The sequence below is a fragment of the Poecilia formosa genome, unplaced genomic scaffold (assembly GCF_000485575.1).
Source record: "Poecilia formosa unplaced genomic scaffold, Poecilia_formosa-5.1.2 Scaffold129, whole genome shotgun sequence".
NCBI lineage: Eukaryota > Metazoa > Chordata > Actinopteri > Cyprinodontiformes > Poeciliidae > Poecilia > Poecilia formosa.
The window spans coordinates 808,773-831,129 of NW_006800068.1; the positions used below are offsets into that span (position 1 = coordinate 808,773).

Sequence of the window (22,357 nt, forward strand, 5' to 3'; positions counted from 1 at the left end):
CTCACCAAACTGCATTTTATCGCGTTGTGGAAGAACACTTTGACAAACATCCCACGACGAGAAAAAGCCTCGTCTTCTGCTTCACCACATGTGGCCTTTAATAAAAACTTCAGTTTTAACTGTTGGATTTCCCTTCATTTATTCAGTGAAATCTGTCCTGCCAGTGTTTCTGATGATGCACCACCAGTTATCTCTCAGTATTTGATCCAACATAGTCAGTAAACACTCCCCTGCTGGTCTTATTTTTCTTGCATGTCAGCTGATGTGTATTAGAGGGTTTGTATACTGCTACTTTAATGTCCCTCTGATCAGTCACAGAGTTTCTCCAGGGGACAGATGGCCATGTAGATACTTCATAGCTACGTTTGTCCAGATCCGCGAGACAGCTTGAGGCCTCCAATTAAGTTCTCTTTTTAAATGTTTGACAGCAGACAACAGCTAAGCTTCAGATCTAACATTCACATTGTTTAAATGAAGTTTAAAGGGACTAAAAACTGAGCCCAGGACACACCCTGAACACAAACCTAAAAAGCAACTGTTACAGTCAGGATATTATAATATAAAAACTAGCATATACACACTATGTACACATTATGTCAAAAGCATGACTACCTTTCTTAAAATTTGATTTGATTTGTGCACTATCAAGTAGAAGAACAACAATAAACAGGACTTGTTTAAAAATAATTTTTGAAATCAATTCAAAAAAATAAAGTTGAACCCATCATCACATTACGAGCTTTCCAGCTCTAGTAAAGACTGTAGAAAGCGAAAACAACTTTTAGCTGCTTTGAAAACATCACACCCACATTTCTTTGGCATCTAATAGACAGTATTTTAAAAGCCAGTCCTGTAACTTATTATCAAGTTAAGCAAGGTTTTGTGGAAATTTCTTGCATGTGCAAAAGTACATGCATACATTTGGAGATTAACATTCGGATTTGCCAAAGCTTCCAGACGCCCAACCTTTTAACATCCAGGGCATCCATCAGCAAATCAACATCCCAAAGTAATAAGCTGGGACTTCTTTTTAAACAGGCGCTAAACATGACAATAACTCTATATAATATCTTAAAAAATGTGAACTTTTGTTACGTTTTGAAAGGAGAACTTCATAAATCCCAGTCTTTTCAAACAAAATATAGAGAGATTATATTTAGCAAAGTATTCTTTTTCTAACAGCTTAATCTCTGAATGATCAAACTTCCTTCATTAATAAATACCTGATTGCTCAAAATTTTACCATAAGAGCACTTTACACTTTAGTGATTGTTTCTAGAGAATTGGGGGCAGATTTTTTTCCTTTGTGGATTTAGCTTGCAGTTTTTGTGTTTGAGGCAGACCCCAAATTCATTTTAAGGGCTAAGCTTAACTCGTCCTTTTTGTTATGAAGCTCAGTCTGTTTTACCGTCTGTTTCGTCTTTCCATTTCAGGTACATCTGGTCAGGTGACTCGGTGTTTAACTTTATCTTCTTCCTGGACAAAACCACTTTAATAGCATTTAATTGTCTGAGCACTATCTACTGTCTGCTATACTTTTTCTTCTTATGTCTCATATTAATTCTTCACTGAAGAAACTACTGCCATTGACAAAGCCATCAAAGGAGCTTTTGCAGCTGTTGACTGAGTACTCTTGTTTTTAAACTAATCCTGAATTCGGCCTTTCTCTGTTTAACTATTTCTCTCCTCTCACTCCCGTTAATTCAACACGCTTTTCCCCCCCGTAAAAAAGCAAACCAGGTCGAGTATTTGTGCTTTTTACTTTTTTTTTAAACTTCTTTTTGCAGTTCAACCAGTTTAGGTTGAACTGGATTCTTTATAGCTAGGTATGGATTAGGCCAATTGATCGTGAAAAGAGCCGGGAGGTGATTATTTGTTTTGCGCAGCATTGGAACCAACATAAATGAACTCAGGTGCGACTCAATGTCATAGTTTACATTTCCAATACGAACAGCTAGATAATAGTGGTAATTTCAAAGTGCAGGAGAGGCCAAATGAAAGACATGAATTTGTTAAGCTTTCAGACATGCCCCTGTTTTCTCTGCAACACTTGTATCAATATGAGGACACACGAGGAGGTAAATGTGTGAACACCAACAGCTGTGTCATCAAGCTTGACTCACCTCATATATCTTTTATCAGCACACAGATTTTTAGCTTTTTTTATTATTAAACTCCTCATCATATTTTCATCCAGATGAATCTTTTAAGGCCAGAGATCCATTTTACATGTCTCCCTTCTGACACATCAGCCTCTCAACTTGCTGTAGAAAGCTACTCGACATTATGCCAAAGCCACATTTACAAAGATGCTGAAAATATTTCACTATTAGCAGTATAAAAAATACTGCTAAAAAAAAGGCAGAGTGCACACGTCCACAGGTTGCATAAGGTTTCATGCATATCTATCTATCTATCTGCCAGCTTCGGGTTCTGCTGACTCAAAAGCAGAATGAGTTGAGATAAAAGATCAATCAGGTGTTTTTACAACCATTAAATCAGAGCAAAGTCAACTTCCCATCCCTCTTTTCCGATAGCGTCTAAGCCACAATTACTCATGCAGAACAAAGAGTCGTAAACTGTGCTATAAACACTGTTTAAGCATGCTACTCGGCGAACAGGGTTATGATCGTTATGTAACCTTCAGAGCTGCTGTGCTTAAGCATTATTTTCTCCCTCCCACACAATAAATGTGTCGAGTTCCCAAATAATGATTATGTGAACAGGTAAAGGGGAAAAAAAAAAACATCAGCAAATGCTTAATTACCACACAACGCCCTGGCACCATCAGTGATAATAGATCTGTTTGTTCTAGATTCTCCTTTAACCTTTGCAAGCAGATGGAGGCAGATAAACACAAAGAGTTCCAGTTGCATTGAACAAAACAACATCACAACACACCCTCCCATCCTCTGAGTGTTCTTCAGCTCTGGTTAATTGCATCTCCTTAAGGTGTTGTGTGCACACTCATCACAGTTAGAATGTGAGCACAAATGGACACTTTGTGTATGCATATGTCACTCTCTCTCTCTCTCTCTCTCTCTCTCTCTCTCTCTCTGTTGCATGTGTATTTGACACTTGATAATGTCTGTCTGCTTGTCTTGTTTCGTTTCAGGCATTGTGTCGTCCAGTAAAGTCTGAATAATGTAACTGGCAGAAAGCTGGTGTCGTACGAGAAGTCGACACCGCCAAGCCGGCCCGGGCCCATGTTGTGTAATCATCAGGCACCAAGGCACATGTGCCCGGTCCATGTATCACAGTACACACAACAGATGGCAAGTGTGGGGTGTTAAATAAACACAAATACATGCTCATTATCAGCTTGGGTTACAGGCAGCTGCTGCTGTAGATGTTCAATCACATCCCAATGACCACATAGGAGGGAGAAAACCAAATCATGGAACAGAAGCCAAAACAAGAGTCGCTTGGATGCGGCAGTGAGGCTACGACTGTTGCTTCTTTTACTCACTCAGCTGGGTTGTTAATGAATACAGCTGGCAAAGAGACAAAAAACACACAGTCTTTCAAATACAGAACAGAAAAAGGGGGAAGGAGCGAAGACGGCCCTCTACAGACTGGTTATGAGGCTTTTTCGTTTTGACATTAAGCTCTTGTCCCAGTGTACAGAGTACAGATCCAAACCCGATGAGCATACGTAGAAAGATCCATCCATCCATACATACCTACCTACCTACCAGATTCATGAGGGAACCATAGATATTAGTCTCCCCAACAACATTCTGGGGTATAAAGGCTTTTCCAGGCTGGACGGGATATATGTTCCCTACATACTCCATCAAGTTCTGGGTTTTCCCAGTAAGATGTGCCGTGAAAACCTCCAAATGGAGGCTCCCATGGGGGTGTCTTGATTAGATGCCCAAACCACTTCAACTGACTCCTTTCCTGACGGAGCTCATCATCCTTTCTCCAAGCCACCCTATTGAGGAACCTCATTTCGGTCCATCTTACTCTTGGTCGTGATCCATGTCTCTTGACCATGGGTTGGAATCAGAACGTATACACAGACCGGTAAATCCTGAGCTTTGCTTTTTGGCTCAACTTATTTTTTTTAGTATAGGCAGACATACACTCTAAATGTTTTGGGCCTTTCAAGGTGCTTTCGTGATGTTAAGTGCAAAACTGTCACATAAATGATTAACTCCCGGAGACTCAAGGGGGGGAGGAGGGGGCAAAAAACAAGAACGGTCAGAAGAAGAGAGAGGAAGAGAGTCCCATGGCACATTAAAGGTGTCAGAAAATAGAGAAAAAGTCTGTTGGTGCGACTAAAGCAGGTGATCTCATTGACATCAGTCTGGTTTATGACCTCCAAAAGTATTCCTAAAGAAGTGTTTCACTTTTTTGTCACGCAACCAACACATGCTTAGGTATTCTTTTGCAATTTTATGTGATAGAGTATATTTGTAAAGTAGAAGGAAAGTGATGCACAATTTATTACAAAACTAAATCTTGCCACAGTGTGATGTGAAGAAAATCATCCACACAGCATGATTCTGTTACTGCCAGGTTTCATGGCGGGTACACAGAGCTCAGTGTAATGTGAAGCCTTAATTTTATGTTACATGTCAAGTTAAAGCTTCATGTCTCATCTGACTGGAGCACCTTCTTCCGACTGCATCCAGATGCTGTGACTTGAACCATGAACTTTGTGTTCATCCACAAGAATGCCTTCACCTTGACGTTGAAAATGTGAAAACATGTAATGGGTGTGAATATCTTTGCAAGGTACTGTACTTACTGCGTAAATAGATAACCATATTTAAAGAGAGCACACATTCTTGCTCAGCATTGAAAGGCTTACCATTCCTAAGGACTTACTTTGATCTTTTCATACCATGTCATTATTGTGCCTCTTTCATTATCTGAAATATATTTGAGCAGGAAATCATTCGTCATAAAGTTCTTGCTAAGTGAACCACCTCTTGTATCCTAAGCCATCTGCCAAATACTCATGGAAATGATGGTGTTTTGAACATTGACTCCACAGTCTAATGTCATCATCAACCCCCCCCACCTATTACACATTTCAAAATCTGTGATGCACAACCATGCTATCAATTAGCTCAATATCAGTGACTGTAATGGACTTTTGGACACTATCCCCCTGTGGCGTTTGTTGTGCTTTCCCCCCCTCCCCCATAGTCCCTGCTCCATCACTGTCATATTGACTGAGGTGGCTGCTTGGGCAGAAGCAAAAGGTCAGCTTTCTGCAATAGCTCCCCCACAATGCCCCTGGTCTCACCGCGCTCAGCGTGATGGTGGGCCAAAGTATGGGCAAGTTGATCAAATATTTCTAATTTATTACAGCTACTGTTACACTATTACACCTGGTAAGCTGTGACTTACCAGGTGGGGACAACACAGCAGCTACAATGTGTGAATACTTGAGACCTCTTGTAAAAATGCTGTCCAATTTTGAATGATCAGCAGTTGTATTTAAAATTTCTTAGTAAGTTGTGACAGACTGAGTGACATTTAGCAAGTTTGGTTCATTTCTTTCAGTTTTGAGAAGTAATGGTTCAAGACAGACTAGGACGCCTCTTCAGCAACTCAGTCTAGTGTCAAATTGTAGCCGAGTCATTTTTTCAGAACAGAAAGCAGTGTGCACGTATGACATGACGCTTCTTAAAAGCAGCTGAACATATCACCAAATTAAGCATATCGTAAAACATTGAATAAAAATAAAGGACAGTACAGTGGACCCAGTTATTCACAAAGGCTAGGGAACAGAGATAAAATTTGCAAATACTTGAGAATTTGAAAATACTATCAGCTACTTACTGGAATAGTACGAACACCAAAAACACCTTAATGGGAATTAATACGCACAGTGACAACCATCTTAGCAGTCTTCTTGCTTTGCAAACACCAGCCAATACCATGTTAAGGAGCATTGTGTTCAGGTGTTTGCGTTTCCCAGGACGCATTGCTTTTGAATACGTACATATTCGCTATGACAAAAATTCACAAAGAGGCAAAGTTTTCATGGAAAATTAAAAATTACGTTCCACAGAAAAATCTGCGAGTAGGCAAATATGAAAAAAACTGAAATGCGAATAGGCAGGGTTCCACAGAATAACTCCTGAAAAGGTCCAAATCACCCCGCACCTTAAGGGTGATTCACAGCTGTGGTTGAGGTTTCCACTGCCAATAATCTCTCTTCTAACTGAATTGAAACATATTAGCAACCCCTTCCAGGTTAGTGGGCAGCAACAGAAGTTGTTCTTCTAGGATCATTGCTAATGTCTTTTCCACTGTGGCGCTGTGTTAGCCCAAAGTATAGTACCGACCAGAAACTGGCAAAACTTCTTTCAGTGGAGAAGTTCTCACTTGCTAATGAGCAGAGTTTGGTAGACAGAGGAGTCCATGTTCGACTCCGTGACTCCAAGATGTCTAGGTTTTGTGGCTACTGAACAAGCCCAAATGATTGTCCTTGGTTAATGTGTTTGACAGCTGGTACTTTCTGAATCAAATTATTGATCTTTTTGATTATATTTGATGTTTTGAGACACCTCTCTAAAGCTCATAATCACTTTTGTAGGACAGTGTGGATGGAAATTTACCACTACTGCTGTAGATAATGTGGCCTAACTTGTTTTCCAACATGTGCGATGTAATATTATACTCCAGTAGTTGTTCTCTTTGTAATCTGTAAGAAATGACTGTAATTACTCTTGCAGGTAAAACCTTTTCACTGCCAGACAGGATGACTAAACATGAGTGAAGCTGAGAGAACCCGGTTCCGGGCATCCTTCCAACAGATGTAAAATTTCACTCCGGTCCTAAACAATTGTGTTCTTCACTTTTGAGCTCTGGAAGCCTCCTGCATCTGAGCTGTTGTTATGTTTGCTTGGTAAAACAGGGCCTACAGCATAAATGTTGTCACTGGGGCCATGGCGCACATTCATCGAAGGGCAGTCGGCTTCGCAGTACAAAGTTGAGTCCCGACAAGACATTTCCATTAGCCTCTGCATTACCATCACTCCCACCCTCGTTTCCTCTGCGCACCTCAAGGAGTGCCTCTCTGAGGAGAAAGCATGTGGGAGTTGCAAACACTTCCAGCTCTCACATCCCAGCATGTACTGGCCTGCATTAGCACACTCTGGTGGGCCTGTTGCTGTGCAGCTGAGGCATGTGATATTGGGAGGTTAGGAGTCCGCCACCCTGCGTCCACTCACCACACTCATGAGCACAAGCATCTTTGGCCCTTCGTCCTTTGCAATGTGCCTCTCAATTTCTAGGTTTGCCCTTTTTGGTCTGAGCACGAGGGCAGACCCCGTTTGAGCAGGGGTGGCAGGTGCTTTTCTCTGACCTTCCACTTCATGAGATCAGCGATGGTGACATTCGGATCAAGCGCTCTGCTGCACAGTTTCTCCCTCCCCCCACCACCAAGCCTGCTATAATGCCAAGCATGTCAAATCACTTTAGCATCAAAATACCAACAGCCGACCCTCCGTACTCACCACCCTTCCTCTATGCCTTAACATCCCTGACTGCCTGTGTTTTTTCTCTCACCCTGCATCTCCCCCGTTTCAAGCTGAAGGGGACGCGTAAAGTCTGATGATGTGTAGCTGCCGTTCCCTTTCGGATACCAACTGACGTGGAGAGAAACATCTAATGCTTGTGAGCAAAAGGATGAACTGGATCTACAGGCAGCAAGACAGAGTTTTGAGATGGCTTTAAAGTACAGCTGTGGAGAAGTTTAAACCAGGGTTAAGCTATGAAATACCAAAGTTTTGAACATCATGCAGAGCTCTGTTCAGTCGAGCATCCAGAAATTTAAGTAGCATGGTACAATGAAACCCGCTGATCTGACAAGTAAGGCAAGGAGACCAGGGACAACTATTAATCACGTACTCCACAACTTTGGCCTTGATGGAAATGAGGTGAGAAGAAAGGCATTGTTGAAAGAAACCCACGGGAAGTCCATTACTAGAGCCATATAGGGGACCTAGCTGGTACGTGAATCATGTAAAGCAGTATGAACTGAATATGCGAATAAACTTGACTTGAACGAAAGGTGCTCTATGTATTACTTTGTGTCAGTCTATCATATAAAATTCCAAAGCTATGTAAAAAAACAGAGGAAGGGAGAAACAGTCTTGGATTCTTGTCTTGTTTTTTCTTTTATTTTTTACAGCGAACAGAGGCTGGATATTTTGAGCAGAACAACAGGAAATGCTTGTTTTATAAAAAATGATTTATCGGACAAATAAATTATGAAAAATAATCTCTTCCTTTGGCTTGACCTTGTCTAAATATCTGTTGTTTTTACACCAGATTCACATTCCAATGCTTTCCTTCAATCATCTCAGCAAACAAAGAAGACACAAAACAGGAACCATAATGAATTGGAAGTTCTCAGAATCTGGACATGCTTCGCATTATTTCATTTTGAGAAAACATTTTAGTGAAATGCATTTCCAGTATTTATCCCAACCTTCAGCAAATTAATCTGCACACAGAGTTCAAGTCGCTTGCACAGAGCCATGGTTTCAACTCTTTCTCTTATCTGACTCCCATGCAGTCCTTTCACATCCTCCTGCTCCAGTGTTTATCCAGTGTTTAGATGAGCCAGTGTCCTTCAACACTTAGTCAGCTCCACCGATGTAAACACAGTGCTTAGCATCAGCTCCAAGTAGCCCGAAAGGGTGCAGTGACACGACAGGCTGTTTCTGGCGTTTCCCATCATCTGGGCTGAAGAAGAGTCAGATACCTGGGTTGAGATCTACGTCCTCGTTTATATTCACGCCTTCGGTTAATTCCCTGGTACGGTCCAGCGGAGCCCAGCCAGCTTCCGTGTGATTTACATGCCACTCTGTGTTAGGCAACACAAGGCCTGCAGTATGAAAACTTGCTTATTCATGTTTAATTAATGTTTATTTAAAAATGCAGAATTTCTTTTTCAAGCCTCACTCAAGGGGTCGGGATAATCTGAAAACTCAGAGGACCGACCGCTGGCATCTGTGCAACAATGGCAACTCACCTCATCTGTGCAAACTGCCTGTGAGAGAATATATCACAGCCTAAAAATACCTGAAGACACAACAGCAGCAGTATTTAACACCAAGCTTTATTTGAGTAAAGGAAAACCGAACAATAGATATGTTTCATTATGCTTTTCTCATGACGGTTTAAATTTAAAAGCTGCTGACTTCGCACTACTGAGGTCTACTCAACAGCCTCTGAAGAGCTTCGATCAAATCCCAACCCTCGTTTATACCACAGAGGAGATGATGATGACTGAGAGGCAGCAGAGATGCGACTGCTTCCTGTGAGCCTCTACTTCCCGCCCTCTGTCCCTGGTTGCCTGCTCTTCTGCCTCTCCGCTGGGACTGAGCTGCAACAATGAGGTAGCATTTCACTGTGATGCCGCTGCTAGGGGATTAAAGGCTCAGAGAGTTATCAAAGGCTTAGTCGCTCTGATTTCCAGTGACCCGCCGCGCATGGCTGCCATAAGAGTGTACCAGCGCAGAGACCTCCACCTCTGCCGATGCGTCCCGGTTGCTGCGGTGGCAGCTGGCCTCCAGGGACCGTGTCACTTAGGGACAGTCCCCGGATGGGACAATTTATATAAGTTTTCCTACATGTTTGACAGAAGGCTTAAATGGAAAAATACAAGAGAGAAAACCAGAAATAGAGAGTAAAGATACAACAGATACTCCTTGATTTATTTGAGACGACTCCATAGCATCCTGGATGTTTAGCCTGTGTGTGGGAAGTTTGTCTCCGTGTTTTATGCGGAAATGCACTCGGACAGCTTCAACTAGTTTGCTTCCACTGATTTTTGTGTCCACAGCAGACACGTTTATCACACGGCGAGGAACCATGAACGGTTCTTCACCAAATAACTGCAAAGCCTGCAGCAACGACTCTCAGCTGCCCCACCGCTGTGTTCTTCTGGGGTGACTTAACATACCAAATGGACAACTTGGAACAACATGAAACAAAATAAACATAGGACCTGTGGCTGCCAAGTAAACCATTACTCCTCCAACACCGTGTTTGATAGTTGATGTGGGACATTTTGACCCGATATTCTGTCAGGATTTTATTCTGTGGATTTATTCTGTGCTTTGTGGCCAAACATTTTTACTGAGGTCACATCGGCCTAAAGAACACTGCTCTAGAGTTGTGCCGTCAAATTTCCTTTTAGAGAAAATAGGTTTTATGCTGGCAACCCTTCCAAAAACAGAAACTCTTGTTCAGTCTTTCTGTTTGTCATGAACTTTAACATGTTACTTGAGGATGTAAAGTTGTAGAAGGAGCTTTTTGGGGTGTTTTGCACAGTTTAATCTTTGGTTAAATATTCTTGAAAACTGCTTCATGTTTTCCACTTGATTTTTTAATTGCACGCCCAATTGTTTATGAGTGAATCGTTTTTTTTCCCCATTTAAACGTGTTACTTTCACCCAGTTTATAGTTATATGAAAACAAACTGGTGATAAAAAAAAGACTAACCAAAACGTAAGCAGCCAATTAAAAGTGTTATCTTATCTGGACAAACTCCAGTTCGCTGTCTGAAAGTAAACTGCTCTGAAAGCCTCAGATTAGCACATTGCTGCTCGAGATAAGCGTCTCTAGTCGCACATTAAAAATATCTCCTCTGTGTTGTGATGAATGGAGGCCAGCACAAGTAAACAGCAGCATGGTGTACTCCAGCATCTTTGGCTCCTGACCTAGCAGGAAGCAGCCTGGGAGAGCATGGACTCTGGCCAGCCAATTATAGTGCAGGGAGCACGGAGCACGCTGAGGATAATGAGGCCCCTCTACGTGACCCTCTTCACCTCTGCGGGACCCCGCGATGGGAAACATGAGGACCCACTTTAACCTGACGTCGGCCCCCTCCATTACCCGCTGAACTGCTCTCTTTAGCTTCCTTCACACTCTTTTCACCCCAACTGCTGGTTTTAAACCCTGCTGCGTGACCACAAGGTCTACAAAACACACGCTGCTCCGCTCGGGAGGCCCACCACATGGCTTATTGTTGCACTGCTGATCCTAAAAAGCTACACAGGAAAAATAATAATAATAATAAAAAAAGCTAAAAGAATCGGGGACATAAACATACATTAAAAGCTGGAGCTGTGTCACTTCTCTTGTATGCTGTTTAATCTGGCCAGGAAAAAACGGGTTCTTGCCAGGCACTGATGATGCCAGGATTTGTAAGGCACTGAAATCCAGTAACTTAAATATATTATACCCCACAAATTTCTATGCATTTTATTGGGATTTAATGTGACAGGCTAACACAAAGAGGGCCTAACTGTAGATTGGAAGAAAAATGTTACATAGGCTTTTTGATTTTTATCCCAATACAAATCTGAAAATCCACCTTTCACCGCAATTACAGCAGCAAATCTTTTGGGGTAGATTGCAACTAGCTCTGCACATCTGAATTTTAAACTTTTTTTATTGAACTACTTCACTCTAGCTCTGGATACATGCTTAGGGTTGTTGACATTTACAAGGTGAACCTTCACAGCACTCTTTTGCTGCCTGTTGCAGGATTTCATGCAGGTTTGCCCTGTATTAATCCAACATGTATATCTCTTCTGCATGATTCAGCCAACTCATTGTAAACCCAGAAGTTAATTTTTTATCTTATTAACCTGAGGACCTTCATCTACATCTTCTTCCTCACGGTTCCTTGAGGCAAACGCCAGACAGAACTTAAGACTTTCATCCAACAATGAGATTCTTTCCTTATTTACGGATAATATAAGTGATAGATGTTCTCTCAACAGAATTCCTACTGGTGGTTCTGGATTTTATTTCGGGGTCATGGAGTACAATGACGCTGAAATTCAGAACTTTCTGACTTTTTATTCATTAAATCTAAATCTTCATTAGCAGCAGTACAGAGATGGGAGTGCTTATTTGCTGTGGGTGTAATAGAGGCATCAGCAGAGAGTGAAAGTGGACCGCGCTGGTAAATGCTGTCAGATTAGTGCAGAACTGTTCGATAGTCTTCAGATTCACATCTAAGATTCACTCCAACCCCCTTCTCTCTGCAGGCATGATTGGTCCTGTCATTTGGACCCTCCAAACACGGACCATATGTGAGCTCAACCCTGGCAATCAGGCTGCATTGTGGAGCAGGCGGCTGAGTTCATCAGGAAAAAATTAGCCCGCCGCTCTGCAAGCCTTGCTCCTATTGGCCAGTCACGCGGCCCGCTCTGTTTGAGGGCACCCCAGACATTCCTGCGGATAATCTTTTCCATTCCTCCGCTCAGCTCGGTGAGGACAGACCAAATCACAGCACAAGGCCTGCATTGTGAAGGCCCTGTTTTCAATGCCGTCTCTTTCTTTTTTTACGCTTTTCCCCCTGCCTCACCTCATACACCACAATTCCCCAAAAAAAAAAAAAAGTTAAAACAGCATTTTCCATCATAACTTATTTTTCTCATTAAAAGAGAAAAAAAAAAAAAACATGGTAAAAGGTTGCCCTCTTTTTGAAACAATCCTGAGGAAAAGCTACCAAAGCAACGTTTCTCACGATCCTTTTCCAGCAATAACTTGTTATTTGGGTGAGGGGCGGGAGGAGAACAATGTAAAAACCGCTGAAACCGGAGCCCGGCCACATCAGTGCGCTGCCTGGAGTTCAGCAGATCGCGGATGAAAACGGTTCCCCCCCTCCAAACCCGGGTGAGGTTTGCTTCAGTTCCCAGAAAACCTCCTGCTTGGTCACCACTACACGCCTCACAGCTCCCACAGCAGCTTGTCATTGTGGGTGCAGGCAGAGGTTGGAGGACAATCACACAATCTGGGGACACTGGTGGATTTATAGCAACACTTTCCATAATTAAACCCACGATTATTACAGACTATAAAGTTTAGAGAGGCTGTCCACTCACTAAACCAAACAATTGCTTTTCTTCTTTTTTTTTTTTCTTCACTTGACTGCCGAACATACCACCGGATTACTTCGACATCTCATGTAGAACAAAAGCAACAAGGCTGTGATAATAAATTTCATCAACCCTGAAAGTGCTCTCCTCTTCATTTGCCTCTGAGACAGACAAAATAACCCAATCTGACTCAAAACCTAAACTCTTAAAACATCCCAAAACCTTTGACATACTTCGGCAAGACTACACACTTCTAAACCAGATGGTCTGGATTGTTCTGGAAACATTCGCCCTCACCACAAGCTGTGACAGTAAAATATGTTGCAATCAATCAAGATAACTGTGTAAAATGCACAAAGATGGGGGCGAGGTTGGTGGAATAACTGTGCGCCTCATCATGCTGAAACTTGTCCATGAAAATGTATTCATCTGAGGAGAGGGGGTTTAATTTTACCTAAGATTTAAAAAAAAAAAACCCTACATCTTCCACTGGGGTACACAAATATATTTAAATCATGTCTTTCTTAAAACTTAAAAAAGGAAAGTAAAATTAGGTAAATAAATAAATAACTGTCTTCAGGGATTGCTGCAGCAGATGGGAGCTGAGTCGCAGCTGAAGGCATATTTTTTTTTTTTTTGCTAGCGCTGCGTCTCGTCATGAATAGCAAAGATAGTCTGCTGGAAATTTCTCTCGCAAAACTTTATGCAAGGAAGGGGTGTCAACTTTCAAAAGGTACGCTGTCATGGGAAAAGGAAAGTTTTCACAACTGCGAATGCGGTCATGGAGAAAACTTAGAATAATCCAAAACCGAGGAGCCAGTAGAGCACCTTCAGCATCAATCACTTTCAGAAGCTGTAGAAGAAGTTTGACCGATTCTTCTGCACAATGTAGGTTCAGTTCTCTGGGGTTTGGGAGGATTCACTTATGCCTTATGTTGATTACATTTCAATCGAGTTCAAAATAATACAGGAGCGTCATTTTGTGTGTGGATATACCTTTTGTCTGGACTTGTCTGGACTTTGCATCCCCCTGATTCTTTTACTTTCAGTAATTTCAGTGTTTGCAGCTGTATTCAGAAAAGGTTTGCAGCTGATGACACACTTTGGGCCAAACCTCAGCTGCTAAACAGTTGACCTTACATTTGGCACCAGAAAACTTTGGTATACAGATGAATTCAAGTTTGTACCAATGACTGCATTATGTCAAGCCCAAGCCCAAATCATTACTCTTCTACCGATGTGATTTTCTCCAGTCGTGGACTTCATTAACTTTTAAGGCACTTAAAGACTTTGTATCTGTGAACAGTGCTTATAAAAACAGTCCCGCTGCCATATTCTCTTCAGAAACAATGTTTCTTTCTCCTTCAGCCCTTCCAAATCAGCCATATGTGTTCATCTTCTTCTGTTTGTCTTGTCAAAAACTTGAACATTCAATATGCACAGAGGGGCTTGTGGGGCCTAAAACTGCATTGCACAATCTGACACAGAGGTGAATTTACTCTGATGTCTATTCTTAGGAAGAATGAGCCTTTCTTACAGGTCTGTCATTTCCTATACAGGAACTAGAGCCACGTCAGAGTACCACAGCAGAAATGAATCTCAGCCTGCCCAACACCATCTGGGTGGGAGAGCGGTAAATGTACCTCACTGACTGAATATGCTCAGCGTCACGGTCTCTGTCATCTGACTATTTTCTAACTGATCAATTGTCCATATTTTATCAAATTTGAATCGAACAGTAAAAATAAATATTTTTGTTTGGATGCTACACTTAGCTTCCATGTTGAATCAGATTCAATGGCTGAAAAGGAAAATTGTTGATATTTTCAAAATGAATTTCAAATAAATTACAGCTACGTATTTTCACCACAATAAAACACTTGGCTTATTGCTGCGATGGCCTGATTTCAATAAAATTAAAGTGGCTGTAATTCACTTTCTTGTCTTGTTTTCCAAAGCAGCAATGGTCTAAGCATCAGTGGACAGAAATTACATAAACAGTGATGCTGTGAAATATGAAAAGCAATTAAGAAATAGTCTTGAGGGAAGTTACGTTCTGGGGGACAATTGTTTCAAATTAAAAGCAGAACTTTGAAATGTTTTGAATTTGAGAAAAAATATTTGATGTTCAAGTACGATGGACTTAAATTGTTTGGATATTGCCTTCTAGGAAGCATCAGTGGCTCATCTTAGGTTATTGCTAATATATTTCCTTCTTGGCGTTGTGCTACCAGGATCTTGCATGTTCCAGGTGGACAAACTAGTAAATTTTCTGCCTTTTAAAAAGTGCCATACCAAATCTAATTATTTAATCAAGCGCATTTGATTAGCAGAACCTGGCTGCTAGTTTCTCTCTAAAAATCTCTGGAAAGTATGTAGATATTTTATAAAGGCAAGAAAGTACAGCATTTTTTCCCCAAGCAAACAAATTTTTACTCCAAACATCAAACGTATTATGATAAAAACCACAAGGAGCCAAAGGAATGTCGTCCGGATTTGATCAGCGTAATTACATCAGTAGTTTAGGGATTTTTTTCTGCTCTAAAAAAAGCTCAGCTGTCACCCAGAATGATTTTTAATTTGCAAAGACCTGCAGGCAGTTTTGATCTAAACTTATCAAACTCAAACGGAACTTATTAAGCTGTTTTTACATGCAGAGAATAACATTTTTTTGTTTTGTGTGCGTCTGCATTCTTCAAAGGACAAAAGATTTGTTTACTAGTAAGCACTAGCAACCCACAAAGAAATTTTAAAAAATGAAGAATTCTGGTCCAGTTATGCCAATAAGAGGACAGTAGGAAATAACTAGGCAAGATCGAAGTGTTTTATGTTTCTGAAAAACAGCAAAATACAACACAGTCATCAATTCAGATATTATAAAAAATATGAACCAAAGAAAATATTAGTTTAGAAGGCTAAAATTATAAGAAATGATTTGCTTCAGTGCATTGAAGAGGTATTTACTCCATATTTTACAACTACAAATATTTATCAGACAACACAAAGTAATGAATAGTTACTAAATTGAAGGAAACTGGTGTATGTTTCTAAAATTTGTGTTTTGTATTCAACACGCCGCAGTCAACAGTTCGGAAAGCCAACTTTTGCTGCAGACTGTCTACCACTTTTGCACAACTACAGACTAAAACTTTGGCCCAAACAAATTTAGCGCAAGATCAGTTAGACGGGAGGGAGATGGTCTATGAAAATCAGTTTTCAGCTCTTGCACAGGTTCTAAATTGGACTTTGCTCTGAAGTTTATTTAATCTGTCATTAGTTTTAACATTCGGGATGTGATCAGGATAATGTTCCACCACATATGCAGTAAAACTTGACAAGACCAACTTTACATGTTTGCAGGATTCTCATGGCTTTCCTTTAACAATATCTTTCTTCCTCTTAACCATAAAGCAGCTTTCTGGATTTGACAATAATTACCATGAAGACAATTTACAGCTTTTGAGTTTACTTACACGTGGAGGCAGAAAAGTAAAGAGGTCCGTGTCACAACTTCAGGATATGTTATTTTGTACAATATTCTGAATACATTCATTTTCCAATTCCCAGCAATGAACTGTGTTGATCTACCACATAAAGTCCCAGTAAACTATGCTGAACTTTGGGGTTGTATGTAACTAAATATGGAAAAGTTCAAGGGGCATGATTACTTTTGCAAAGCCGGGGAAACCCAAGTTCATGGATAAAAAAAAAAAAGAAAAAACATATAATCAAATGTTCCAACAGAGCTTTTTACAAGTTGAAGTGACTTTATCCGGCCGTAGAAGTCATGCCTTCCTCACATGATGGCCAGCGCAGCCAGCCTCAGCACCGATGCCGCAGATAGAGCTAGCCTCAGGGAAGGAATATATCAGCATTAACAAGATGTTCCGCATAGCTTGGACCCCTATTCATTAGCTTTACACCAGAAGGAGCTCGGCTCAGGCGGGCCAAAGGGCTAGAAAGGAAGTGAGCAAACTCAAAACGCCTCTATTACCTTGTCCATCAGTTCTCAGCACGCAAAGACAGGATTAATCATAAAAACAGACTGAGCGCTGCATTTGAGCGACGCCCACAGTCACACCTCTGACCGGAGGCAGCGGCATGTGCATGAGTGTTTTTGCAGCAACAAGCAACGGTTTCCACCACATGAAAACACCAGCGACGAGTAAGAAACATGGAATATGGAATTGTGTTGCAAACTTTCCGAATCATAAGCAAGTTATTCTTGAAATAACGCAGAACTAGACACAGCAAAATATTTTATGAAAGCAGAAAGACGAGAAGAAATTGCACTTTTGAATATTAGACAGTGTTGTATACGGCATGTTAGGACATCGTGTGCACTTTAATATAGCAGAGGAATAAAATAAAACCCTTGTGTCTGACATTTTGTTTCCTCAAATATCAAATAGGGGGAAAAAAGAATGCATATGAGACCAATTTGAAACAACAGACAGCAACAGCTTTGTTTCCATGGTTACCTGAGGATAGGCGACGCTGATGGAGGGGACAAACACCGCTGAAACATGAACACGCCTCAGACGAACGACCTCGTTGCATGGGGGGAGCCAATGAGCACTGGGGCTTCAAAAACCCTGCAACACATGAAAGGAGAATGCATTAGGAAATTATAAATAAGGACTAACATTTGATAGACAAATTAAAAAGAGACAAATAGTATATTTTTCAAAAAGTTGAGTGGAAGAAAGAAAAGCGCAATAGGAAATATTCTACAATTAACTTGTCTGTGATGATTTGGCGAGCTATGTCATCTGCTTCTAGCTGTCCACTCTTTTATTAAGCCCAATTTCAGAAAGTACAAATGTTACATTTTCTTCAAGCTGCACTGTGAAAAGAAACTTTTTGGAAACTGACTTCATTTTCTCAACAGTGTAAATACCTGGTGTCACTGTATCTGACTGACTACTGCTCAGGAGGTTGGCTTTTGAGAGTCCTGTGTCAAAATACCGTATTTCCCGGACTACAGAGCGCACCTCACTATAAACCGCACCCACAAAGTAAAAAAAAAAAAAAAAAAAAAAAAAAAAAACTGGAAACACATATATAAGCTGCGCCGGTCTATAAGCCGCTGGTACATCCGCTGCTCTGGGTTTTCCAACTTAATAAATCTGCTATTATGGACGCAGCCCTGCATCTCCAACCATGGACTCGTTCACGCCGAGCTTACGTGCAGCGGCTATCGATCTGTACTGCCAGATTGATGGCCTTCAACTTAAAAGCGGCATCATATGAACTTCTTCGTGTTGTTACCATGATGAGGGGGTATGAGTTTGAAGAAATTTCTCTGTCGTGCCTGCTGTTAGCATGTGCTTGCTCTAAATGAAAATTAGCACTTTCTTCTTTGATTTCCAATTTTGACTTCCAACGATTCACTTCCTGCTAAAGCGCCCCCTGGTGGTTGAAGAAAAATCCACAGAAAAGCCACCCCGGGCTACAAGCCGCATGGTTAAAAGTGTGGGGGGAAAAAGTAACAAAAATACGGTATATAAATAGAAAATTGTGTTAAAGTAAGAGTATGGTTTAAAAAAAAAAGAGGCTGTGAGCAACAGGTATAAGTTGAGAGAACTGAGAAGCAAACTTCAATCCAAAGCTTTAGGGAGATTCACAAGCTGGAGGCACTGCTTCAAGAGCTGCCACACTCACAATTCTCTCACCTGAACCAGAGACAACATCTGAAGCGTCTCATATACAGCTGAAGCCAGATAGAAACATGTTATTTCAGACTGCAATAATAACGTAGTTTTGGAGTGGAATCTGAGGAAGAAGTTATAGATTGAGGTCTTCTGACCTCAAGGACTTGGAGCTGATCACCAAACAGAAAATGATCAAACTACCAATGGAAACAAGCAAAAAGCTGCACAGCAATAAAAGAAGAATCATACTGTTATTATGTGCCAGTAGAGTAAAAGTCATTTCCAACATGCCATTTTTTTTTACAAAATGTAAAGATGTAAAATTTCTATGCAGTACATAACATTTAAATAAAACATACTTTTTAAAAATTGATACTCATTGTACAATTTTTTGAGAGCTGTCTACTAAAAACATCAATGAAAATAATGAATCTAAATCTGCCAGGCTTATAAATATTCGATTATAAGCATGTATCTAAATGAGCGCTGTGTAATTCTCCTCATCACAATATCATGTAAAAGCCTTTTGTTAAAATAAAATGAGACAGTAATGTTAAGCACCTCAGCAGAACAGTGAATTCCACTTCATAAACCTCAATCCATATGCATTATGCAAGCCAGGGAATAATAAAAAGTGATAAATACAATTCAAAGACATAACAGAACTGTCTGCTTCATTTCATCACATTTAGCTCCATGTAACATGTTTTTAATGGGAAGATAGGACACACACAACAGACGAGAGTTTAAATTGAAATATTGGAATGAATTAACTTTTCGATTATATTCTAATAAATTGGGGCTGCAATTTATTAGAATATACAGCTGGACTTCGCCACGTGCTTCATCTGCATCTGGATCAAAACTATTGAGCAGTGTAGGGAACCAACGGGATGATAATTCATGGCGGAGCGGTGGAAGGCAAAAGGCAGTTGGGTATCGCGATGAGTTCTGCTGCTCTGCGTGGGCAAAATGCCACAGTAGAGGATGCCTGGAGGGGCTGGACCAGGCCGTCTTACTGTCTGTCTCTGGGGTCGTGGGGGTCACTCTCAATGGGGTGGTCATTATCTGGCACAATGAGGCAACTGTGGAGGCTGCAGCCCCCTCCAGCCAAGCACTCACCGGTCATTTGCATCATTCGGCAAAAAAAAAAGAGGGAACAAACAAACAAACTAAAAGAGACCCTTTTTTTTCTTTTGTCAATTGTTCTTTATTTTTTACTGTAAACCTGCCAGTGGACGACAAAGGAAATTTAGCCTTTGTGGCTAAATCTGGCATATTTACATGCCTCTCTGCAGCAAAACAACAAAAGAAAAGAAGATATTGCAACAGTGTTTTGGAACCAAAAGGACAAAAAAAAAACATGTCAGAAATGAGATTCTGTGTTCCCTACTTGATGATTCCTTAAACAAACTTTAAGTGACATATGAGAGGCATTTCGCTGACTGACATTGTAGCTTCTAGCAAAGCTTGAGATTTATTCGTGCACTTTGAGACGCTCCGTTTTTATTGACTCGAGGGGATCACGAGGCAGCGACAAACTTATGAAAATTCTAACGTTATTCATTTTCTTCTGAAGACCTTTGGATTTTCAGCAAACATCAGTGGAGGAAGCCGCCCTCCCGCTGCCTCTTCCCTCCCGCGTCACTCTGTTCGGAGCCCAATAAAGCTCCTTTATTTCCAGCATGAAAAACATGTCACTCCAGATGAGCTCAGAGAGTGACATTTAAAACAGGAAAAGGGATATTGAATTAGTTCCCCATCATAAGCTGTCTTGGATGCTTATATATTTATTCCTTTTTAATGTTTTTGGTTTTTTGGTGGGTGCACAAGCGAATGCTGGTGTGCACGTGTGAAGTTATGCAGATGTGTGACCAGGGGAGATTTTCTGTCTGATGCTTTTCTCTCAACGCTTTGATAGAATCTGATGGAGCGAAAGCAAACGAGGGCCATTTCATTTCTACAATCGCTAATTAAACTTAAGATGCAGAGGGACTTCAAAATATTGCACAAATGATTTTCCTCAGATCATTTATCTTGTTGTGTACAAAGCACACAATTGTTATCAGATGTTGGTAAATATTAAAAACAAAAGAAGTGTCTTTCAAACACAGTTTTATGGGTGTCGCTGAGAACAATGGCAAAGGGGAGAGCCAAAACTGTGACAGTTTATCTTAATAAATATGCACAATAACTTTAGAGACTGGCTTGGGTTTCAAATACTCAAACAATTGGAATTAAGTTCAGAGGACGATGTAATAATACATCCAGTTCCCAAACCAAAGCAGGACAAGATTCTAACTATATTTTTTAGGAAAAATATTTTTTTTTCTTTCCACAACTGGGTTTCAAAGGATTGCAGTCAGAGAAGAAAAATTCAGTCTTGTCCGATTTCCTCAAGTACCGGAGTTTCTAAGCAATTAAACTGAAAAATACTTTATTTTTCCCAAAGGGAAACTAAATGTTCTAATTTTTATCCTTCAAAGAGTTGTTGAAGATGCTGATGGATGGCTGTGGGCAAATCTTCTGTAGCAGTCTGTATCACAGCGGTTCTGAGGAAGCTTCTGACTGAAGTAACTCTGTTGTTGTACAAAAGTCATTTCATGAGGAATCCTTCTTTGCTCCAAAGTCCCAGAACAGAACCAGTCTGCTTAGCTTTTTAAAGTCTGGAATGGTTTATTGATCATCCAGTAAATACAGATCCAGGAAGAAAATATTTCAAAAAACAAGTCTAACATACACAAAAATGGTAAAGACCTAAATAGTGCGCTACAAATAAAAACCTAAGTAGACTGTACATGCACCTTCTTCCCAGGCTTTTGAGACAAAGAGTCTTTCAGAGTTATAACCGGAAAGTATTCCTCCATACCATGAGTCCAAGGGTAGCAGAAATGCTGTTTAAGAGTGAATTAGAGTAGGGGGAAAAAAGGTTTAATTTACTTAACCACATTTTCTCCATCTGAGCCAAAAGCATCAACTTTTAAAGGGACAGAGTACAAACCGTTTGTATAAAGAGGTTGAAGGGCAAACAGTGACACATGCTCCAAGTTCTGAGCAATGTCACTGAACATTAAGGCATTAGCATATGAGCCAAGCCTCCCCAGTCAAGCTGCACTTTTCCAAAATCAGGAGTAAATTAAGGAGACAGCAGCTCCCCCCCTCCCCCCACCAAAAAAAAAAAAAAAAAAGCCTCACACTCCAAGCCATCCACTAGAAAAATGTTCCCACGAGACAGAGTTATGTTATAGTATGAAGTTGGATTTTTACCTAAAGCTGAGAGGGAGCAGAGGAAAGTGGGACAAATTAGTTTTAGACAGAACATGATCTCAGCATTTGAAAAAAGAAAAACAGAAACTTTATCCTTTGCTATTTTCAATGTAAACACACATCTCTGACTTAGATGAAAATTTTGTCAGTTGCTAATGATTCATTACTCGACTTAAAAAACAGCCGATTCCAAGAAATATAATTACGAAGCTAATAAAACATTCAATAACGGTGATGGCTGAGAAAATATTTGGAAGACCGCAGATTTAGAAGGCATATATCCATCTTTTTGTCTTGGCTGAACCCTGAATTATTTTCTGTTGTTTTTACTTTTGTGGCCTCGAAGTAAATGATGAAAGCGGGCGGACGTGCTGGTGCAGGTCGAGGATCTGCCGCTGTGAGTGGTAAAGGCTGGTACATGTCCCGTCGTTAAATCCCAGAGTTCATGCTGCATCGTTATGTCTCGGCTCGCATATCTGAGCAAGAATGCTTGATGTTGGGATCATTTCGAAACAGAAAGAAAGAGCAGAACAATTTAGATCTTTTCACATTTTCACATTGTGTTCC

The 22,357-nt window shown here is 40.7% G+C and overlaps 1 protein-coding gene across 2 annotated transcripts in view; it reads right to left on the minus strand.

Annotated features, from left to right (window-relative positions):
• rxraa (retinoid X receptor, alpha a) overlaps positions 1 to 22,357 on the minus strand; it is a 116,515-nt gene that overhangs the window by 65,692 nt on the left and 28,466 nt on the right. For both annotated transcript variants that reach the window (XM_007561626.2, XM_007561625.2), the window contains exon 2: positions 17,351 to 17,464. In XM_007561626.2, the coding sequence (XP_007561688.1) occupies positions 17,351 to 17,464 (114 nt within the window). The remainder of the gene's footprint in view (positions 1 to 17,350; positions 17,465 to 22,357) is intronic.